Source organism: Melopsittacus undulatus, chromosome 5 (genome assembly GCF_012275295.1).
Source record: "Melopsittacus undulatus isolate bMelUnd1 chromosome 5, bMelUnd1.mat.Z, whole genome shotgun sequence".
Classification (NCBI taxonomy): domain Eukaryota; kingdom Metazoa; phylum Chordata; class Aves; order Psittaciformes; family Psittaculidae; genus Melopsittacus; species Melopsittacus undulatus.
In genome coordinates, this window is record NC_047531.1 from 28,787,277 (window position 1) to 28,810,930 (window position 23,654).

Below are 23,654 nucleotides of genomic sequence, written 5' to 3' on the forward strand. Positions count from 1 at the left end.
GAGCTCCCAGACATAATCCAGAGAATAAGGCATTTGCACTAACAGGATGAATGGGTCTTCCAAACATTACCTAAGTATAGAGATGGAAAATGCTTTTTTACATTTAAATGATCATGTGAAGTCAGGATTGCATTTTACCCAGGGTGCTTTTGGGGGAGGGGGGGAAGCCAAGAGATACTCTGCTGCTGACTGCATTTGCTGTTAACTGAAGGGTTACAATTTCAGTGCTCCTATGAAATCTTTTTTACTCAGCTGTTAAATATAGGTAGGAAGAGGTGAGAACCACTGCATTTGTTGATTTACTCCTGCTCATTTTGCTTAAGGTTATCACGATTGTCTTCGTGTGGTTTTTGACACACATAAATTGGATATATGCTTCCTTGTAGTGTATGTATATTTATATTATCTCTAAGGAGGTTGTTGGCTTGTACTGGTAAACAAAGACTGAATCCCACGTTTCATAATTTAGTCACAAATTCATTTTTGAGTTCATCTTTGACTTCAAAGGATTGTTGACTTACGGGGTTTTGATGCTAAATTAAGTTAAATCTGCTAACTTTTTCAAGGGCAGATAAGGCTGTTGGAGAGCAGAGGGTGTTTCTTCCCCCTCCCCTTCAAAACTTGTAGATTTGTTGCTAGTGGCAACTGGAAGGTACTGAAGCAACAACAGCATGTTTTCTGATTGTATCTTATTAATAGAAAGACTAGAAACACTATAATTTAACATGCCAAAGAGAGAGAAATTAAGTACTACAAAGTAATATACCAAAAAGAAAGAAAAAAATAATTTCCATTTATATACCTTTGAGTCATTCCATTAAAACTAATCCATCACACAGCTCACCCATAGTGAGAGGACAAAGAAGTCAAAGCAGATCTTGGCTAGTGCCATTACCATGTGCTAGTGACTCCTGTCAGGTCTTCTAATGGGTCACAAGTAGGGGTGCACATGCAGGGAGGTGGAGGAGGGAGCCATGTAGTGTGAGAAAGCACTCTTATTGCAATTGGAGAAGATGAAACTTCATATGTGGTTATGAAGCTGGCTTGGTTTTTAATTAGGTCTTTATCACTGCACTGGAGCAGTATTCCTTATCTGACTGACTTGAGGCAGAGGCTTCATTTTGACATGTTGGGATGCATATACAAGGAACTCTGTGTTCTCCATTCAGCAGTACATATTCCACAGTTATGACAGCTGTGTTTCTCCTCTTTGGCTTTTAGGAATTTTTACCTTTTTTATTTTATTTTTTTTTCATAACTTTCTCACCCTTTACAACACTTTACGAGGGACTTGAAGTATGGGTGAAGTGCAGGCTGCTTAGTGTACCTCTAGGTATTTTCTTTCTGTGTTACCAGCTACATCTGTTCCCTTTTTTTTAGCTGATGACCTTTTCTCTGTCTGAAAGTCTGTAATAGGTGATTGGTCTGGGAAGTAGAACCCTGCAAGAAAAATAGTTTGAAGAAGAAAACAAATACCTTGGCAAGTTCAGTTAAGATTGAGGCTTCCTGGATAGATTTGGCTTCTGGCTCATTGTCTTAAGAACATTCTAACAGAATTGTATGTGTATGAGAATAAAATTTTATTTGGGACTGCCTTTCAGAGCTTGAAATCAGTTATTTCTGGGAACATGGTGCAATTCCATGTCAAAGAAAGCCAAAAAAGCTTTCTACCTCCTGTAATATCTACAAACCTGGCAGACCTTACTGCTCCATGTTACGTGTGATTTGATTATAACTGGAGGCTACTACTCGTTTTCCTCACCTCTGCCATTGGCAATGTGCTGGTCCTGTTAGCCTTGTCTCTGATGTGGCTGCAGAGTAACAGAGCCCAGTTTCTGCATTTGTAATCAGTCATGGCTGTACCATCGCTAGATCCAGCGCTGAGGCAATGGAGCAGCCCTGTGATGAGGAGTGGAAATGTGCACTATCACTGCTGCTGGGCTGGTGGTGTCATGCTCAGACTGCAGTACTAGCTGCCTCAGATGGTATTTATTTATAGTACCTGTTGTTCTGAAAGAAGGCAGAGTTCTGTGGCAATTTACTTTGACTTGGGTATACACTGGCGCCCAGGGCTGCCCCCAGAAGGCTAGTAAGCAGGATGGGAGTGAAGAATTCATTCGCTGTCCTGCTGTTTGTTTGAGGTTACAGAAGCTGCCGTGTCTCAGCCTTCTGTGTTCCAGGAGGACTTTTCACTGGAGCTTCTGTTGATGTTTGATGTCATGATGGTATCTTTCGAAGGAATGTTAACAGTCCCAGGAGGAATGATAATTTTGTGAAATAATGACCAGATGTAGTCACTGTTTCATGCTTGTGACATGCCAGCAGTCTCTCTTCTTATGCATGGATTTTTAGGAGTTAGAAATTGCAGTACAGTTTTGCACCAGTCTAAAAGCACAAATAACACTTTTCATGTAAAACAAAGCTGTCTCTGAGAGTTCACATTATCAGTTTATTGGAGTTTAAAAACATGTGTCCTTATACTCTGTTTCCTTCTGGATTTATAGACTTTGTTTATGAAAACAATGAGATTACCTCTGGCACAATTAAAAATAATTACGTTATTAAATTATAAAAAATAGCATAACTATAAAAATTAAATTATTCAGATTTATAATTAATGTAAAATTTTACTTGACATATGCAACGTAATTTTGTTCCTTGAGCAAGAGCTTTGGGGTTGTTTTGATGTTTCTTGGTTTTTTTGTTGCTTGTGTGTGTGTATTTATTTAGCAAGCCTTTAAGGCTGCTTCAGGTTCAGAGAGCTCACTGTTAGAAGGCACCTGTCTAAGCTAAATTGACGTCTGGGAGGAAGAACAGGCAAGAGTTCACTGGGTAGAGCAGACACCATTTGAACAAAATAAGAAAGATTCAAATAGCAGAGTCCTTACACAATTACTGACAGCCAGAAGAAATTTGCGTGTAGAGATTTCAGACTTTGAACTCTGCATCACCGGAGAGCCTTGCCCAGGAACATGGAAGAGTTTGCTTTCTGGAGCTGGAGGGCAGCAGAGCTGGATCTCCTTCCAGATGGACCCATGCCCACTTGGGGATTTTGTACAGCTCACATCTCTTAGGACGTGTGCAGTGCATTTCATCTGATGCTTACCCTCCTCTGCCTCCTTTTTTTCCCCTCTTCAATCTGCAGTTCCCCAAAGAGCCTCTGTGGACATGTCAGGAGGTTTGTAATGTAAGAATACAGTTTGTTCTAAATTTGATTTTGTTAAATATATAAGAGAGTTGTTTAACTTCCTTTTAATTACATTTTCTGTTAGCAAAAATAATTTCTCTGGATGTGTTACTCTGAAAATCTTAAGGAAAGTATTGGTTTCCCCTCAGATTGAGGTAGTTCTTAGCTTAACCCCACCAATTTCTGCCTCCTTCCATTTTTTTTTTTCCATTTGACTCAGTCTGTTTTCCTTCTGAAACAATGCTTTCCTTAAGGAGAATTAGGTACAGTTTTTAGCTGTATTCAAGGTAAAGTTCTGTTTGCCTAAGTCTTTAAGTTAATAAAATCAGTAGTTTGCCCTGCTTGCAGTGCAGTGTTCATAGAGGAGGGGACTCCTCCTGCTGTGTGCCTGTTCCCCATGGAGAGCATGAGGATTTCTTCAAATAATCTTGTTTGGATAGCAGTCTTGCCTGCAATGCCTTATTATCCATTGCTTTGTAACAACAGTAAACCCATGGGGTTTTTATGTGGTGTTTTTGGATAAAGAGGCCTGAATTCTGTTTTGGTTTTTAGTAACAGAAGTCATTAATTTATTGAGGAAGGGGAAGGAATGTCTGAAGATGAAGTGACTGCATGAGGGCAGACTCAAAGTGTGTCTACATTCCTTCTGGCCAGGAGCAGTTGCCTGGGGAAGAGTGCAGGGCTGGGCTCAGATGTATTGAATAGTTTCCCAGATCCAGCAATCTCAGGCTGATAGGCTTTGTAAGTAAAAGTCAGGTTGGTATTAGCTATCAGTCAGTTTTTCTTCCATTAATTTTTCTGAGCCTTATTTGAACTTAGCTAACTTCTGTCACCTATGGTATCTAAGAGAAAAAGAGGGTGAATTTAGTTTTAACAACATATTACACAAATATATGGTTTTTTTTTCCTTTAGATTGGCTTAGTCTGTGTGGGGAGAGGCAGTGAGCAAGCATTTCCTATTCACTTTCTTTGTGCCTGTCAAGATCTTGCAGATCTCCACTGTCTGTTTTCCTGGCTGAAGAGTTCTGCTGTGTTCACATGCTTCCCATATGGAAGGCATTTCTTGTTTTTAATCACTCTTGTGGCTCTTGTTTTACCTTTCCCAGAACAGAAGAATAGCAAAGAACCCCACAACATCAGCAACAAAAACCCTGAATGCTTCTTCCTGAATTTCTCGTGCTATAATTGTCCCAGCATTTTTAATGTTACAGAGATTGCTTTCAGTGTTGGCTGTTCCCCAGTGGAACATGCTCCGTGCTCCCCATGGAGCAACATGTCCATGATGCACAGCAGTAAAATCAAGTTGTCAGTAATTTTGCATTTCTTAAAAGTGGGCAGTTGATTTTCTGTAAGACTCCGTGCAGCGTTTCAGGTATTCAGCTTTAAGTTCAATCTAGAGGAGAAATGCCTCAGCTTTTCTTTTGTCTTCTACTAAGATCAAGTTGAAAATAGGATTTCATTGTATTTTGTTTGGACTCTACTCTAAATTTGTTTTTGTGAGAGAGAGTAATTAAAGGAGAAAACATCCTGGCTAGTGGTTGCCAATTCTTTCAATTACACTTCTTTCAATACATTTAGAAGGTTTGTCATTGCAGCCTGTGGAGATGGTCAGTTCTCAGCTACTGACAGGGAGTCTAGAAATGGTGTGTCATCTTCTATTAATTAGGTGTTTATGCTTGGAGGCTGATGAATAACCTCATACTGGTACACCACAGAGCACCAAATGATTACTTTGGGGAAAAGAAAAACAGATTTAGTATATGCCTCTGCATGCATGTATTACCTAATGTGTATCACTGCTTACGACATTTCAGGAAATAAGAGTAATAACTTGGAATAATGCAGCTGTTGAATAAGTTGTTATAATAGTTTTTAGACAATTATGTTTCTGAAAAGGAAATCGAGGTTAGCATAAGTATTTTACTCACAGGTTTCTTAATGCCAGAGATGTTGTAAAGTCCACTTTGAAGGAAAAACAATTCACCTTTTAACAAACTCTAGGCTGGAAAAATTAAATCTAAGCTGAATAAAGTGTATGTTCATGCCATTCATGACAAAAGGGTATATTGTTGAAGCATTCATCATAGCTTATCTTACCAATTCAATAAAAAGGCTACTAAGAAATAGCAAAACTGGCATTCTCTCATCAACTCATGTGCTACCTCTATGCTGTGAAACTGTGTTTTGGCAGAAGAGCAATTGTCCGTGGTGCCAGGATGATTTATTCAGCTTGTAGGTAGAAGTTAAGCAGCCAAGTCAAGTGTTGAAGATTTGATCATTCCCTGTACCTTAGAAGTGTTAAAGAAATCCAAGAACAATGCTAAGAATCTGAAACAGAAGCAAAAAACCATCAAACCAACGAATAACTCAGCAGCATTTCTTTCCTTCACTCTTCTCCATGTACTAATATTTCATTACTTCAGAAGGTGCAAGTAAAGCTAAAAGGACAATTCAAAGATCTTCCTCAGTTTAAATCAATTTTTTTGTTATTCACAGATAAAATCATGAATAACTCCAGAAGGAGATAAAGGAAATATCTTCGTTCCTGATGTCCAGAAAGGACAATAAGAAAATGCTCCCGAATACGAAATGCAGCTAGGACTGGAGACAGGAAAAAAGAGAAAGGCTTTTTAAAAACAAAATAAAATATAGTAACTTGAGAAAGACTCAGAAGCAGCTCTAGTTTCTTAATCTGTTTCCATAGGAATAAATGCAAACACTAGCTTTTCTTTAATCTTGGGTTGTACACTTCTTCTCTTGGAGGAAGAGTCTTGGTATTCCTTGATGTTTATTTCAAAATGAGTGACAAAACTATGTGAATCTCAATGCCAGGAATGCTTCCAATTCTCTTTAAACTATTGTCTTTATCATGTGAAGAAATACAGCAAGGTGTTATCTCAAGAGGAAAAACCGATACAGCTTCAGTGGATTTTCAGCCTGGAACCCGTGTACTTGAATTGCCCTGACTTGCACTATTTTTTCTGTATGTTTGCCACATTATGTGACCAAAATAATAACATGGAAACCTGTGATCAGAACAAAGTAAAATAATGGTACTGTGCAAAACAAAGAGTCTAAGCCCTGGTGGATGTGCCTGTATTGCTTGGCACATCAATGTATCTGCTTTCAGATACATTTTGATGAAGTGCTAGCTAGTTTTCTGTACTTTATTTTCCCTGTTCATGTTGGCATTATTAATTTTTAAGTGTTCATAGTTCTCCATCTGTGTATCCAAAATAGTCTTCTGCCCAGCAGATGAGGTTTTAGGGTTTGCAGTGCAGATCCTTGTACCATGATTTGTTTGATTAAAGCTTTGTCAACATCAGACCCTGAATGGGGACCATCAGCTTGCTGACACTGTGAAACCAGGCTGTTGTAGGGCCATTAATCTAATGTGTAGTAAGATGAACTGACCAGAGGATGTGCTGTACCTTCTATTTATTGTATCTGTTTACTTTCCTCACAGTGTGCAATCTGTTGTACATTGGGACATCTATGAGACATCTATTTGGAACAAGAGAAAAGATAAAAGCAAAAAAAAAAAGAGCATAATTTATGCAGAATTGAGCACATGCAAACATATTTATTGTGTATCCTGCAAATGGATTCCTTCTTTCTCTTCTATTATGCCCTAAGCTTTATGTGGTCAGAAATTACATAAATGAATTTATTTGGGTAGATTTCTCATCCTAACTTAAACCATTAATAAATTATTTCCAGATATTCCTTTTTCAATGTGACTGTTTAGTCAGTGAATGCAAGAATGTTATCTGAAAGGGGTAGCAGGCAGATAAATTTGGTATGCATGCAACTCTCAGTGGTGTCCTTTAAAGCAGAGGTATAGCAGCAGCTGCTGTCCAGGCAATGCGTGCTGCCAGTGGAATTCGTTTCTGACCAACCATGTACTCTTTGACTCCAGTTGCTCTGTTTGACTTGAACAGTTGCATTGTGTAGGAAGAAGGGGTGGTGTGGGGAATTGTGAGGAGGAGGACTACAGGAGTGGGATAAACATAAATACAGTTTTTACTCATGATCAGGAAAGCACTTGAATCTAAATTTTGGGGAGCTGAACATTTAGCAAATGACACATTTCTGTTTTTTTATTGCATGAATGACAGAATACTGTTAATATGGTATTTTCCAGACAGCTTAGCTTTGAAGTAGATACAAATTAAAATTATAACAGCCTTTGATGGCAGAAATGTTTTTAAGTTACTTTGCAAATGTATTTTGCAAGTATATCATTTGGCAAGAATATGTTATTTATTTGTCTGAAGGATAAATACAAAAAACCTGTTTGGGGAAGGCTTTCTTAATTATTTGACAAACAGGTGTGCATCAACCCTGGATTTCATTTGTATGGGTGTTGAAAATACTCAGAATTTCAAAATGTGAGTAGTTTGAAAATGTTTAGAAATATCAAGTACGGCCTTTTTATACAGCAGGATGTAAAACATTTTGGTTTTTAGTTTTCTTTCTAAACTGGAGATGCAAGACAAAAACACAGTGTTGGGTTTCTGTGGTGGTGTTCTGTTTTTTCTATTAGTGCATATTAAAGTAAGCTCTGTGTGTTCTGGGAATGCATTGTAGGCTGCCTAGGAAGATTAATTTTTCTTTCTTACTTCCTAATAGCTGGTTTTGTATTATTTTTTATACTGATACAGCTTTTCATAGTCTCAGCAGCAGCTAAAGATGAGAAATGCATTAAGTCACCTGGTTTGTGTCAGTGTCCCTAGAAGATTGTGTCTTGCTGATCTTCCTTCAGCTGGCAGGCAGGAGCTTTTGAATAACTTGGTATTCTCTGAAAAATACTTCTTCTCAGTCATGCTCAAGAAGACAGGTCTAACATCTCATTTGTTCATCAGGAATTCTAAAAGCTTGTTTGATTTTATGATTTATATTTTATGCTTTACATGTGATACTATATGCCTCTTTCTAATATTATATGCTTTTGAATATAACATTTAAAATTTTATAATAATTACTATAAGCTGTTTCAGTGATTAAGTCCAAATTCACTGAAACATGCTTCTGGTCTGGTCAGGTGCATCTCTGTCCATGCCTCCCACAGATCATATGAAAGACAACAGTGGGAGCCTAAGTGAGACACACTTGACCAGTATCTCCCCAGGCATTTTCTTACCCCTGTGAAGGGCTGTGTTACCCTGTGGGGAAGCTCTTTACTCAGTTGTTCTGTCTTCGTTTCCAGGCCAGAGCCTCAGCAGAAAGCTCCCTCTGCACCGCCACCTCCACCACCACCCCCTCCACCGCCCCTGCCGGAACCCACCCCGCCAGAGCCAGAGGAGGAGATCTTGGGCTCTGACGATGAGGAGCAAGAGGATCCCGCAGATTACTGTAAAGGTGTGTACACTCAGCGGAGTCCACAAGGGCAGGCACTGTCATCCAGATCTTAACTCTAGTTTTTGGGTGGCTGTTAAGGATCTGATCTTCAGCTACAGAATTTATTGATATGAGAATTATAATCATCTGCTTGTTTCAGGTCCAGAGGCACAGTTGTCTTCAGCTTTACTTTTTCACTTAGCCATAGCTTATTCATACATTTTGCAATAAGGATACAAATGTTGCATCCCTGATTTCTTCCTGATGTTCTAGCTATAAGAGTAGAGAAGAAACTTTTCTGGATTGATGTTAGTTGTAAGAGAAACACCCAAAACAAAACAAGCAACCCTCCACATTTCAAGTGGTTCTAAAATCTCTCGATGCCTTTAACAACATTAAATACATTTATTTTTTCATTTGTATCTTCTTTCCCCTTCTCTCACCTGCACTGGCCCAAGATGCTACATGCTGCTTTTTCATATGTTGTCTTTCCCAGTCCTCAGCATAGTCTGAGTCTCTCTGCATCTTTGTTTTAGCTTTTGATTTCTTTAGTTTTTGTAGTTGCTTATATTATTTTTAAGTATCGTTAAATGTATAAAAATACGTAATTGCAGTACAGGAGGGTCAGTACTTAAATTTATTTTCATGTCTCTGCTGAAGTTGCTAGTCTGTTCCCATAGGAGTAGAACATACTGTACTTACATAAAAAAAATCAACTGTTTAATTCCAGTGACTGTTTCAGTTTGATGTAAGAAGTTTTATTAATATGTGATATTTCACATATTTAAGCAACTTACAGGTACCAGTCATGAAAACAGTGCAGTAAACTCAATGTTGAAGTCTGCAGCAGGGAAGGGAAAAAGATGTTGCTAAAGCATGTATTTTTTTAATTAAAGGAAAAAAGTGCTTCTGTCACAACACATTTGTTCCTTAAGATAACTCTTGGTATTTGTAGCATATTCCATCAGTGATTAAGGATCTATGGTTTAAACATCTGTTTACTTATAAACATCTGTATTTCCTTGATTACATATTTCAAGGCCCTCGCTTCTCCCCTTAAAGTAAGGGTTGCATTTAATTTCAAACTATCCATTGTTGTCTGTGTTCCAGTATCTCTTGCACAATGTTACCATCTGGAGAAGCTACATCACAGAACAAACAACAAAATAATCTGAGTTTACAGCCTGCTTATGTTACCTGTTTAACTAGAATCTCTGTGACTATAGCAGATCAATAGAGAGATCTCTGTTGAGACCTATGGTTGTACGAAGAATACTTGCACATTTCCTGAAAAATTAAAGAGTACTTGTGTGTGCTTAAAGGTTCTTCTGCATTCTGCTCTCGAAGCATTGAATGGATTAAAGTATATTAAAGATGGCTCAAGCTTTGGTTCATTTTGATGTCATAACCATTACTTGTTTCTGTGAGAACAGCGCATTTGTTGCTCCAGTTTACCTGTTCTCTGACTGTAATTTCCAGTAAAACTGGTCAGTATGTTTCCTTCTTTTTAGTCTGTTGGAGTTGAGCTGAAGGGAAGGTCCCATAAGAATCTTGACTCAAATGGTCAGATTGGGATGATCTGGGGCCATACAGACTTACTGCTTGTTTTTTTTTTTTTTTTATATTGAGTATGGAGAATGAAGAAGTTATTTGGTAAAGAATCCCAGGGATGGCTTTTAGATACATTACTTCCATTACTTTGAGGTAGATTTTATTGTTTAAATATGTTTTCTGTGGTTTGGGTAACCTTACCTATATTTACAGACAGCAAGATAAATACTTGGAAATTATAACTTATTACTGGAGTGTCTCTTGTCTTCCTCATACTATCTCCAAAATGGCAGTCTCCCAGATTTTTGAGTTAGGCACAGAAATACTTCATCTGTTCTCAACCCCAGCCTGAAATTTCATAGGAGGGCAATTTTGATAAGGTGGTATATAATTAATTTTTTACTTAATCCAACATTTTACCTGTTAACTGTACTTCCCAGTGCTTGGGCATTTTTGTTACTAATTTTCTTTTTCACATTTTAAGGATAAATTCCTATGTGCTGGGCTCCCATCTTCACTGCGTTACATGGTGGTTAGTAAATAGTCGTAGTATTTTTAATCAGGAAATTGGATTAATTTTGAATTAGCATCCGATGTGAAAGAGGCAGCTAACAGCCATCAGTGTAAAGCACAGACTAACTTCTGTTCCCTGGGGGCTTTCTCCAGGGCCTGTTTAATTCTGTGAATTTACTTCTGTGGGTGTCACTGAATTTACATTAAATTCTGGTCAAATCTTTGTTTAAGGAATGGAAATACCAAAAGTCCAACTATGTGATTTGTTGAGGGGTACTTAGGCAGTGAAGGTAGTTTCTCTTCTTTTCTGAAAAGCTTTGAAACACTTGGAGATTTTTCTAAGAGCCAGTTGTGTCATGGATGTAATCGGGATTCTTTGCTTCTCTGATCATCATCCTTGCCTCTGGAGATGTCTCCCATTCATCCAGTTCACAAAGGGAATAATTCCCTATACAAACATAGAACTAGCCAGCTACAATTACCAATACATTCAGAAGACATTTAGGAATAATGATCTCATTTTTCTGATCCTCTTTCTTGAGTGCAAGTTGCACTGTCTAGCAATGAGAGACACTTTTTTGTGTGTGCTGCAGTGAATAGCACAAGGATTTTTTGTTACGTTGTCAGCAGTGCCACTTATACATCGTATATTTTCAAATACCAATACTGTTCTTCTCAACCCATTGATTTTACATAGATGTTTTCTTGTTATGACTGTTTAGAAATACTTCCTGTATCATGTAGAACTTAAATAATTGTGTTTCTTGTAGGATGACACCAGTTTTTAAAATACATTTAAATTAAAAGTGTTGTTACCTGGTTGTTCACAGCCTGTAAATGAATATGTCGTTGATGTGAATAACCAGGGAGTAATATGCGCAGGAATGGTGATCGATTATTGCCAAAACTGCACCTGTTGTGGCTTGTAAAGTGTCTTGTGCCCATGTATATACTCAGAGATTATGCTGCTGCTGTTGGTATCTGTACATATGCTAGTGTATTGCTATAATTAGTTATGGCAGTGCTATAGGGATCAAAATAACATGGCTTGTACATATATAGTATTGTTATTCTTGCAGTACGTAGGTTTTACTAAAATAACTCTTATCAACTCCCAGTTTATTAAATTGACATTGGTGTCTTGGATTTCCTCTTTAGGGTGTGTTCTGTCCTGTCTCTGATGGGAAGAAACTGTTCAAGTTTCTGAGTTTTGACCCTTTGAAGCACAAGTAGGCCAAAAGCTATCTGCAAAGAGGCAGCCTTATAAGGCACTTGTTTCCCTCAGCTATTTTTAGATGCATATGTCTACCTGTATTTAAATTCTTCATCATTGAGTGTTATACTGTTAACATGTTAACAAAAAAAAAAGCAGATATTTTGTTTAGTGCAAAAATTTACTTCTGGACATGATTTTATGTACTTGAAGGCCCACTTACACCCTTGTGACAGTGCAGAAGACTGCATGAACTATGAGTGGTTTTCTATACATCTGAAGCCATATAACTACCAAGGAATGATTGAGTAGAACTAGATGTTTAGGAAAATTATAAAACATTTCAGAAATATTTGTATTGTTGAATTTTAAAATCTGTTTGCAAACCATAGAGAGGGTTAAAACTGGGTGTTAAATACATTTCAGGTTTTTTTAATCATACCTGTTTGCAAAGGATATGCAGAGAGAATAACATTTCATACTTCTCACTGTTTTCATGCAATGATACCTGCAGGACAAAAATCAAATTGGAAGAAGTAATACTGCTATAATGAATTATATGGAAGTGTTTCACATAGTTCTAGCCGTCAGGTCACCTGACTTGATTCATTTCACAAATGCAAACCTTTAAGTAATTGAATTACTGCATGTTCTTTAACTTCTACTTAATATCCATCACTTTGTTCTGATGAGTAGAGCTTTATGGAAATAATTTACCATAGAGTATAATTTTGTTGTTGTTGGTTTAAGCCATTTAAAAGCTGTCTTAAAAATATGATTTTATTTATCAGTTTTTTAAATATTTTCGTCAACTGTTAATGCAAAGACAGTTAAATAGACAAATTAAAATTTAGTTTTTTTTTAATGTTTCAGTATGGATTTGTATGGGTGCGTTCAGCAAAATTTCTCTAATAATGAAGCTGCAATAGATGTAGGCTTATTAAGTGGCTGATACAGTTTCTTGTTGCAAATGAAGTGGGCATCATAATAGTCAACACTTACTCTCCATAAGTCCATGTCCCCCATGCTTTCCAGAAGTGTAAATCTGGTTGGGTGTTCCACAAGTGACTTGTTTTCTTTCTTTGCCAAGTGGGAACTTCCTGCCTTCCAGTGTTGCACGTTCTTACTTAGGTTGACGTAATTCAGTAGCGGAAATGAAGATATCTCTTTACGTTCCTAGGTGGGTTGTCCTGAGAGCTTTGCATGAACAATTCCTTTCCGGGGGTGGAAGGGAGTCCTGGGATTTGGCCCTAACGTGGGTCTGTACGTCTTGGTCCTCCTGTAATGCCATGTGCTGCTCCTGAACTAGAGCCTTCTTTTTCCTTTGCTCTTTTTCAGCTGAAAATGGTGTCTGTATACGTAATGATTTGTGAAATGAAAAACTGTGTGTGATAGTCTATGACTCTCATGGGTTGAAGGTGTAAAGGTTGTTCTTGTGCAAAATACTCATGGCAAAGATGGAACTTCAGCTCCTTATGCTAGGTTGGGTGATCTGAGGCTGCACCCTGTGTTTGTCCATGCTACCTGTGCACATCAGACTCATTTCTGTGCCAGGTGAACATGCTCTATACCTGTATAAACCTGGAGGCAGGGGAGCAGGGAGGTATGTGAAGCCAGCACTGTATGTAGCTGAGACTTGTGCTCCCCATATTGAATTATTTGTTGCTGTCACTTGGTTCAGACCGGCCCCTGTTGAGAGGAATACTTGTGTGTGCTGCTCCCTTGCTGCTGTGGCCCGAGCTGTTTGGGTCTCTGCCAGGGGTATTACGTGCAGGAGCCTGGGCAGCTGCAGTGTGTGAGATGGTGGGTCAGCTTGTATTTGAGGATGTGATCAAACCAGCGGGTGTCTGCTAAGCTTGAAGTCACACCTTAACATACAAATGTTGAAGCTCTGTGTGTTTGAGTTTCAGTTTATACATGCCAACGTTGAAAGCAGTATATTACTTAAGCTTTGTCATTCTGTTGAATGTGTAATCTTTATAATTCTGTTGTATAATTGTGTTAAATTTATTAATCTGCTCTGGAAGCTTTTGAGAAAAGTTTACAAATAAACTCTTCTGTTAAGGCAAAAGATGTTATTAGCAAAGAAGGGATATAAATATATCCAGATTTGATGTTGCTGTTCCACAGATAAAAAGGAGATAAGAGCAGAGCCCCTGTTTTAAATCCAAGGAAGTGATAAGTTCACATTGTTGTCTTAACTCAGCACCATTTCCAACAAGATTTTCAGGGGATTTCAAAACAAATCTTGTGTGATCACTGATTTGCCTGTATTTGACTGGGAGAAAGAATGCCTCTTAAAATACAAAGGAAACCGAAAGCATCATTACACCTTCTCACACTGCCTTGAAACCTGAGCTCCAGCCCACTCTGTCCCATTAGCCTTTCTGCCAAATGGGGCTTTGAGGACCTGTGTAGTGGTGTAAGTTAGGACTGCAGACTTCAGTAATTAAAAAGCAGTTCAGACAAAGCTCATAGCTGCCTGCTCTCTCTCTTCTTCCTCACTGTAAAAACCTCAGATATGAGAAAGCTGCATTGCTGCTATGGGTCGGGAGCCAAGCAGAAGAGCATCAATAAAGTCTGCATTGTTCTTAACATTTTCTCAGGAAGTATTTTATTGCTGCCTTTATTAGTAGAAAGCAAACGGGAATTAAAACAATCTCTGTTGAGATTCTACAATCATCCAAAGTGTGTTGACTGGAGAAGCCTCAAATATGATAAAGGAAATAATGTAGATCTTTCCTGTACTCTCTGTGAAGTGGAAGATAAGCCTGGGGAAATAGAGAACAGATGGTATTATTACCATAAATAAAAGCCATAAGAGAGAAGGGTGAATAAACTCTACTCTAGTTACAGGACATGAGTTTTTTTCCCTGCAGGCCAGGTAAGGCAGAATTTTTAACACTGGAGTAAAGTACTCTTTAGATACCCTGTTTATAGTACAGGATAATTGGAAGAGAAAGATTTATACTACAAGAATTACCTGAAAACCTGGGAACTATGGTTTGTTTTCTGAATATTCTTTTTCGTCTCATTTTTTTCATAAAAGGAGGCTATCATCCAGTGAAAATTGGTGATCTCTTCAATGGCCGGTACCATGTTATTAGAAAGTTAGGATGGGGACACTTCTCTACAGTCTGGCTATGCTGGGATATGCAGTAAGAAAACTATTTATTTCCATTTACTTTTTCCTTAATGCATTATTTTGTTTGCAGTATCTTTTGTTTTACATACATGATAAAGTTGTGTGAATGTTTGCTATCTTTTTATGGAGAAAGATGTCTGCAGTCTTATTTTGCACTTGTTGAAGGGTTTAGCTTACAAAAGTTCTCATAAATAAGTATGTATCTGTTTTCTTTGGCAAATTAGCTTTGCTTATTGAATTTGCATGTTGTCTTGAAAATGCAGGAGTGAGCTACTCTTTTTAATTGTTTTAAATGAAAAAATAAACCTTGACTGAATGAAAAAATACGTAACCAAATTCCTCTTTTAAAGGCATTAGCATCAAGGGGACAGAATATTCAATATATCAGACTGTTAAGAGAGTATTGATAGAAGCTGGTTTTAATTGTAATGTCAGTGTTTTTTGTCAGAATATGTTAGGTTAAGAAATACTTTATTCAAAATTTCCTAAGCTTTAGAAGTATGTCTATTTTAGTTCAAAGCATGTGTTGAAAATATTTTTGTTCTTTTCAAGGGGGAAAAGATTTGTTGCAATGAAAGTTGTCAAAAGTGCCCAACATTATACAGAGACAGCCTTGGATGAAATAAAGTTGCTCAAATGTGTAAGTATCACCCATGCAATGCAGTGCTCAATATCAGTAATAACAGAAAAAAAAAATTTAAAAATTGAGCAGAATACTGTTTTTAAACTCTTTTTACATATTCTTTCCTCCATATTTGCTTTATTTTATGTGTTGCTGTAATTTCTGAAGCTCCAAAATAGTGTTTAACTTCATGTGGAAAGCTAACTAACTAGTATTTAAAAGTGATTTTTACCCTAAAATGTCAGTGTTTCCATTCTTGGTTTAGGTTCGTGAAAGTGACCCTAATGATCCCAACAAGGATATGGTTGTGCAGCTGATAGATGACTTCAAAATTTCTGGAATGAATGGAATTCGTATCCTTTTGAAAACATGGCATCTTCATTAAAACTGATCTGCTGACATAAGTAAGCATTTAGTTTGGCTTTTTTTCTAGTTAGTATTACTTTAAATATGCATTAACCTAGATGCAAAGGGTAGTCCAGTGTGTAATGCAGTCACTGGAGTGAAAGTAGCTTAGCTTTTCTAAACACATTGCAGAACAGAAAATTCTCATTAATCCTGTCGTGTTCTGCTAGAACTAGAGATAGTTCATGTAAAAATTGGAGTTTTACTGAAAAGTTTTGTAATAACTGGGGCTTATAGGAAATAGTTCTGCTTTAGGCTGGTAAAGAGAAACAAAAGTGTCAGTGTCATGAAGAAGCTGGTTTGTGTTTCCTTGTGGGAAGTGTGAGGGCATGGAGATTCTTCTCTTGTTTGTGTGAGCTTCTTTTGTCCAGGTCTTAACCTCTTTTTTTGGCAAAGATTTTAAAGCTTTATCTTCAAATGCTTTCTTAAAAAGAAGGGGAGGGAGTGTTAGGAAAGGAGAGGCACAGTAAAATGTGACGGAATATTGTTCTCGGGGAAAATTTTGTGTCTTATGAATGCATTTGGTTTCAGAGTTCAGCTAAAGTGAGTTTTCATTGCTAATTATATCAGATATTTTAGCAGCTTATTATATTACTGTGCTTTCATTTATTGTTGCAGCTGGTATTTATGTGTATACTTGTATCTTGGAGCCCTAATAACAGACCTCATTGTTCATGGTTTCATAGTACCACACAATGAATCGGTTCCTGCTCTAAAGAGCTTAACACTGAGTTGATTTTGGTGATGGGCCTTCAGTCTTCAACAGATCAGGTTAAGGTGCTCTTCATCTACTCTCATCCTCTAAGAAGTTACTGTCAGTAAATATGAATGCCCACTAGAAAGCGTCCTTTCAGGGAGAATCATAGGAGCAGTTTTCATCTGATCCATCTGTCTCTTGACATAAATTACGAGAGTGTGGGGACAAGTATCCTCAGTTACAGAATGGCATCTTAACTGCTTTCCCTTTGTCCCATTTTGTTTTATTTCCTGGTTGCTTCAGTGGTCAGCTACCATGATAGAAATGTGCTTAAATGTAGGTGAAGTTAGTGTAGTCTGCTTATTGCCTAGATTTTATCATCATATTAAAATAAACCTTACTGTTGCCAGTAGTCATGTCAATTTGAATATAAATGGTTTGTGATCAAGGAAATTGTTTAACACAGTGAGGCAAAGAACCCTAGTGAGGGTTTCTTGTAGCTGTTGTGCTACAGAAAATCAAGTTTTAATGTTTGAGCTGAGCTGAGATGCTTATTAAGTATTTTATAGATATATCTATTTTGTATAACTGTCTACAAAGAATTTAACCAAGCACTTGAGGTTTTTAGCTGACAACTGTACAATTGAGGGATAATCAAAGTTATTTTTAGAAATCAGAAATTTTTACTTGCTGTTTTCGAATATGAAATACGGAATAAGAAAGTGCATTCATAGCTATACATAGAAATAACTCTTAAATCTGTTTAACAGAGCAGTTTCCCAATAACATTCTTAAACTATTACTAAAATTCACAATTATGTATGTGTCTGTATTAAAGGTGAGAGCCATTTCTAAGTATGAAGAGTAAATTTTGTTGGTGATAATATTTTGAAAGCATTTCCAAACTTCATGTTTTGAAATATGGCACTTAAGTTGAAAGAGCCAAAAAAGACAATGTACTAGTGAAAAACAAGGGTTCAGATAGCTTTGTGTTACCATCTGGACAGCTGATGTTGATTTGTTTTATTGCAGTTTTACTTTCATGTTGAAAACACTGACAGTACACAAGTTATGTAGAAGGCAGATGTTCCTGCCTTATTGAAAAGTACATTTTTCAGAAAGGTACAGCAGACAGGATGGGTTGACACTGCACTCAAATTGAAATTACAGCTGGAAGTCTGTCAAAGTCCTAACCAGCAGTGAAAATATGGGATCAAGTATCTTATGCTTGGACTTTTGTTGTGAACAGCTTGTGCATCCTGAGTTGCATTGCCAATTTGAGCTGTGGTTTGTTGCACTGATGATTTGACCAACTCCTTTTTATCTCCTAGGAAAATAATCTTTGGTGCAGGTTCTTTTGGGAGGGAGCAGGTTAATGTTTTGCTGCAATTTGTTTCCATTTTAAAAATACCCTGTTAGTGCTACGTTAGTGTTACTGAATTAAACAGGTTGAGAGAAATACAGGAATTTTAGAGTTTTTCCATGCTCTGCTGTTTCCAGCTTCCTCTGAGCAAGTCACTAAATATCTGTTCCTTGACTGTAAGTTGAAACAACATATGCTTCCATTGGTTATGGAATACATTTAAAATTTAAAGCAAGACAGAAGAGAGGTGGGTGAATCCTTTGGATGGATAATACCACAGAATGTTGTGGAGCTTTGAGACAGGGAAACTTGTCAAAAGCTGTGTAGCACAGAGCTAGGAACAGTCACTGGCCTGCACTGTGTCATCTTGTAAGAAGTGTTTATATACAAAGGGTTTTTAGCAATGTGTCTTGTGCTGCACTAGGCTGATAATTTTTTTTAACTACTTGAGAATTTTAAAAAGGTTGCAATTATGATTTTTTTTTCCCAGGAAATAACAGAATTCCCAAACTTGGGCACTTTGGTGTTTTCAGTAAGTGTAGGTTATTATGTTTGTCTGCACTGGATATTTATTAGAGCCTTAATAAATGTTTATTTGAGTGTAGTGTTTTTAAAATAAAATATTCAGAAAATCACATAATGAAACAAGTATTTGGAGAGACAAGTAAAAAGATAAGGAAGGAAATATTCCTGACACAATCAGACATTATAATAATTATAATAAAATTACCTCCAAAGAATATACAGCATTAATTACACGACATAAAGCATAAATGCTGCCAGTACAGAAGCAGCTGAGATACATCCCGGAAGTGTTCTATGTTGGTACCAGAACCTTATTTCATTTAACTAGTGTCTAACCCTCATCTAAACTCCAAGCGCTTCTGTAATACGTGTTTTAGATAGATAGATACTTACTGGTAAGGTTTTAGTCAAGAAAGAACAGTTAAGTACTTAAGCCTGTCAGCTGATTCATGTTATGTTTACTCTCACTTTTGCTGCTCTGCTCAATTTCCCCCTTTCAGACATTTCCCAAACTGCTTCACAGTGTTTCAGAAGAGGCATGTCTGCTGGGTGGGCTTCAGGTTTATTTTTGGTGGAGGACTTTTTAGATGTACTCATCTGTCAGGATGCTGGTGCTGTAGGAAGATCCTGGGGCATGTGAGGCTGGTTTCCCAACAGTTAATGCACAGCTTTTCCCACTTTGTAGTGGGCAGTCTGGCTGACAATTAATGTTTTTCAGGTCAGGATTGTAAAGCAGGCAACATTTTTTAATACCTACTGCAAACACTGGGCCTCTTGTGTGTCTTCTGTCCAGTGCTGAGCACTGCCTTGAGTTTGTCTTAGTCCTCCCAACAAAACATTACCATCTTTTTTTCAGGTAAAATCATAGAATCATAGAATAGTTAGGGTTGGAAAGGACCTCAAGATAATCCAGTTCCAACCTCCCTGCCATGGGCAGGGACACCTCACACTAAACCATATCACTCAAGGCTTCATCCAGCCTGGCCTTGAACACTGCCAGGGATGGAGCATTCACAACCTCCCTGGGCAACCCATTCCAGTACCTCACCACCCTAACAGGAAAGAATTTCTTCCTTATATCCAGTCTAAGCCTCTGCTGTTTAAGTTTGAACCCGTTACCCCTTGTCCTATCACTACAGTCTCTAATGAATAGTCCCTCCCCAGCATCCCTGTAGGCCCCATCACTTCTCTTTCTTGTGGCCCTCCTCTCTTTGCTTGCCTCTGCCTTTTCTCCTTGCATCTTCCTGCTTGGTGTCCTCTTTCTGCCTTTCAGCTATTTGCTTCCCTGCACCCCTTTCTCTTCTGGTTACTGGCAAGGCTTAGCACTTCCCTAAGTGCAAGGAATGACAGGAATGTGCATTGGACAGTTTGCAGCATTTGTTTTACATTATTCTCTGTGTCGTGGTTTAAAACCAAATCCGCACAGTTCGCTCACTCACTCCCCCCTTGCTCCCCCAACTGCTGGAGAGTTAGGAAGGAGAATCCAAAGAATGTAGCCCCCACGGATTGAGATAAGCACAGTTTAATAGCTAAGGTATAACACAAATTACTACTGCCATTACTACTACAAATAATAATGATAAAGCCAATAACAAGCGAAGAGAATACAACACCTCACCAGCCACTGACCCATAACTCACTCCACCCTGCCCAGCTGAGCACCGACTGATACCTTCTCCCTCCCCCAGAGCTCCAGCCCTTCCTGCTCTCTCTCGGTTACATCCTGGGCATGACGTGCTATGGTATGGAATACCTCATTGGCTAGCCTGGGTAAGGTGTCCTGTCTCTCCTTCCTACCGGCCTCCCCTCCTCCCTGGCAGAGCATGAGCTCAGAAAAGGCCTTGAACAAAAAACACTCGAGCAGTACCTCAAAACATGCTCACTATCAAGCAACTGTTCCCAGCCCAGAAGTCAAAACACAGCACTGCACCAGCTACAAGAAGGAGAAAAAATGACTGCTACGGCTCAAACCAGGACACTCTGCAAGGTTACAGGTTCATGTAGTTAAGATTTTTACATTCTTTGTGATTTCCAGGGATGTCAAGGTCGTTTGCGGCTTATGTCTGAAGATTAACTTGGGCAAATCATTAATGTCTTGGGGGAATGTTATGGCTGATAAAACCTAAAATTAACTTGAATATCTGAATACTTTCTTAAAATGGTAAGGTAACCTACCCAGGTATATTAAGTGAAGAATCTCTATCATAGGAAGGCCTTGAACCACAGATCAGTGGATGCTCCTGCATTTTTTTTTCCCTAATGCTTTTCCCTGACTATCTCCTGTTGGCTCTGTTAGGGACCAGTAGTAGATGCTGGGTTAAATTAAACTTTTTGGCATTGTGTTTTTTGTGTGTTGCTTCCAAGTTCTGCATTTTCTTTGTTCCTGAGTTTTTTGGTGATTGACATTGTTCTCTGCAGTTAACACTGTAGGTGGTAAGAGATCCATTCTCTTACTACTTGAGTCTTTATTGTCAGGTGATTCTTAACTGAGCCTAGATTTCTAGTATGGTTCATTTTCTAAAACACTGTTGCTGCAGGCTTGGTGTTAAAAGTCTATTCTTATCATTCAAAGCTTATTAGAAGCTAGACATTATAGGCCAAATCAGTACTTCTAACTGTTTCAAAGAAAACAAAAAATACTTATTTTCTGGAATTACCTATTTCATTGTTCACCCTAATATTGCTGTTGTGGAAGTACTTGACAAGATTTGTGTAATTAAAATGTTTCATTTGTTTTGCATTTGGGCACTGTTCTTACATATGACAGGTACAATTAAAATATTATGCTAAAACATATTCTGTGTTCTGCTGGTTTTAGGCGGAAGTGTTTTCCCTCTAACAGGATGGTGATTGCTTTAGGCAGTACGCAGACAGACATTTGTGTTGATCTCCTCAACAAGTTTATTTGGAATTTGACCTTAATTAAATCCCAGATGTCTGTATGGTCTTTGAAGTACTTGGACATCATCTCCTGAAATGGATAATCAAATCAAATTATCAAGGCCTTCCCATCCGTTGCGTAAAAAGTATAATTCGACAGGTAAGATTTGCTAATATTTTAATGAGGTTTTTCTACCACTGTTAACAGTTTCAAGGTTGGAATGGTGATATTTCAATTGAACTCTTACTGATTAATATCTAAGATAATTTTATTGGTAATCCTGGAGAGGTTTGCAAGAGCATTTTTTTGGACAGCCTTCATTTCTGCATGTTGTAGGATTTTCTGTTTTGTTTGTTTGTTTGTTTTTTAAATCAAGGTTTCCCACTGAGAAGAGTTTCCTGAGCTACTTTAGAAAATAAAAAGTTGAAGCAATAAGTCTTTTTCATAGATGTAAGGATATTCATGTTCAATTGCAGTTTTGGTAGACACATCATGCTTCTTAATAATATCTTCTGGAATATAAAATTTCAGAACAGGGGGAGATAATAGTATAAACCAACAAAAATTGTATTTGAAAAATTGTTATCTCTCTGTATTTAAGTTTTTGTGGTGTCAGAGGGTTATTAACAAGATGAAACAGTTGAGAACATTTCACTGGGACATGTTCTTTCAAAATGCATTTTTTCACTATACTGTGAAAATCAAGTTCCTGAGTGGTGATCTTAAGTAGAAATAGTGTCTCAGCAAGGCAAAGTCATATGTATATTTCTGATTTTGTATTAATGCATCAGCATTTAATACATACAAATGATGAATGAAGTATTCTGGCACTTCAGTAACTAGTGTTGCCTTTCATCAACTTTACCTATAAATTAGTAAGCGATCTGTTAAACTTTCTTTGTAATTATTATTGTATGACAACGGGTGAATATCAGCCTGTTATCTCTTTCATCAGAATTAGCTAAATAACACATTTGATGAAGTTGTTATGCTACAGTTGAAATTTCAGGTCTGTTAATACCTGTACAATTAGGTGGCTCAGATACTAGAAATCAGGAGTTGTAGTGCTCCAGCTGAACTGAGCTGCCTATGAAGGAAGGGGAATGTGTATATTTGTATCATGAGTGCATGTAAATACCCACTGGTTTTGGTCTTTCTTTGGAATGTTTTTGTGCTGGTTGCACCTTTGCTTAGCCAAAATGTGAGAATTACATGTAATTTCCTGATAGACCATGTTTAGCTGCAATTTATTCTTACCTCAGTTATGCTGCCTGTAAGCCAAACCACAACCCATTTTTGGAAGGAAAGCTTCTGAACCCAGCTTCATGGCATCTTTGCCAACAGGCTCTTGCAACATAGCAGAGGAAGACTTAGAGGTGCAATCTTCAGGGATGGTGACCACAACTCAGTGAGAAGTGGGTCAGTAAGGACAGGAGCCTGAAGGACCCCTGATAAGGGAGAGTCTCTCTTTGATTTCTGTGGTTGTCATGACTGTGGAACTTGACTCAAGTGGTATATACAAGTACATACAATATGGACTGATCTGTTCAGTTTTAAGAATAAAAGGCTAATAAAGAGGAAAACTTGTGATCTCTTCAGGACAGATAGAGAAAATGGAGCCAAACTTCTCTTGTTGGTACATGGAGGTAGGACAAAAAGCAGTGTATGTGAGTTACTGCAAGTGAAGTTCTGGTTACGTATTAGGAATAAATTCTTTGTAGCGAGAAAGTTCTTTTAGGGTGGTAAGACACTGGAACAGGTTGTCTACAGTGTTATGTAGTCTACATCTTAGAAATTAATTGGGTAAAAGCTCTAGAGCAGGCTGGTCTGAGTCTGAGGTTAGGTACAGCTTTGAAATTGGTATGACGTAAATCACGTAGTCTTCCATTCTAAGCGTGAATGTAAGCAGTGGTAAAAATCGCAGGTAATTCAGACACTTGATACGTGAAAAAGGAGGAATGTGTTAGTTCTAAAAGATTTAGAAGGTTTTATTTTTGTGAGGTTGGAGTTCGTGAGTCACTGCTTCAGACTAATGAGAATGGCATGAACTGTTAAGACTTCCAGGTTGTTCATCTCATTAAAGAGAATACAGGTTCTTATTCTTTCTTCTACTGAGACAAAACCTGTGGTACGCATGTTCTAAAAACTTACTTGTGAAACTTGAATATGAAACAATTAATGCACTGGTATTACTGTGCAGCAAGCCATTTTG

At 37.8% G+C, this 23,654-nt stretch overlaps 1 protein-coding gene across 4 annotated transcripts in view; it reads left to right on the forward strand.

Moving 5' to 3' along the window:
• SRPK2 (SRSF protein kinase 2) overlaps positions 1-23,654 on the forward strand; it is a 144,617-nt gene that overhangs the window by 87,118 nt on the left and 33,845 nt on the right. For all 4 annotated transcript variants that reach the window (XM_031048306.2, XM_031048303.2, XM_031048304.2 and 1 more), the window contains 5 exons: positions 8,397-8,548; positions 14,854-14,962; positions 15,502-15,589; positions 15,837-15,924; positions 21,495-21,601. In XM_031048306.2, the coding sequence (XP_030904166.1) occupies positions 8,397-8,548; positions 14,854-14,962; positions 15,502-15,589; positions 15,837-15,924; positions 21,495-21,601 (544 nt within the window). The remainder of the gene's footprint in view (positions 1-8,396; positions 8,549-14,853; positions 14,963-15,501; positions 15,590-15,836; positions 15,925-21,494; positions 21,602-23,654) is intronic.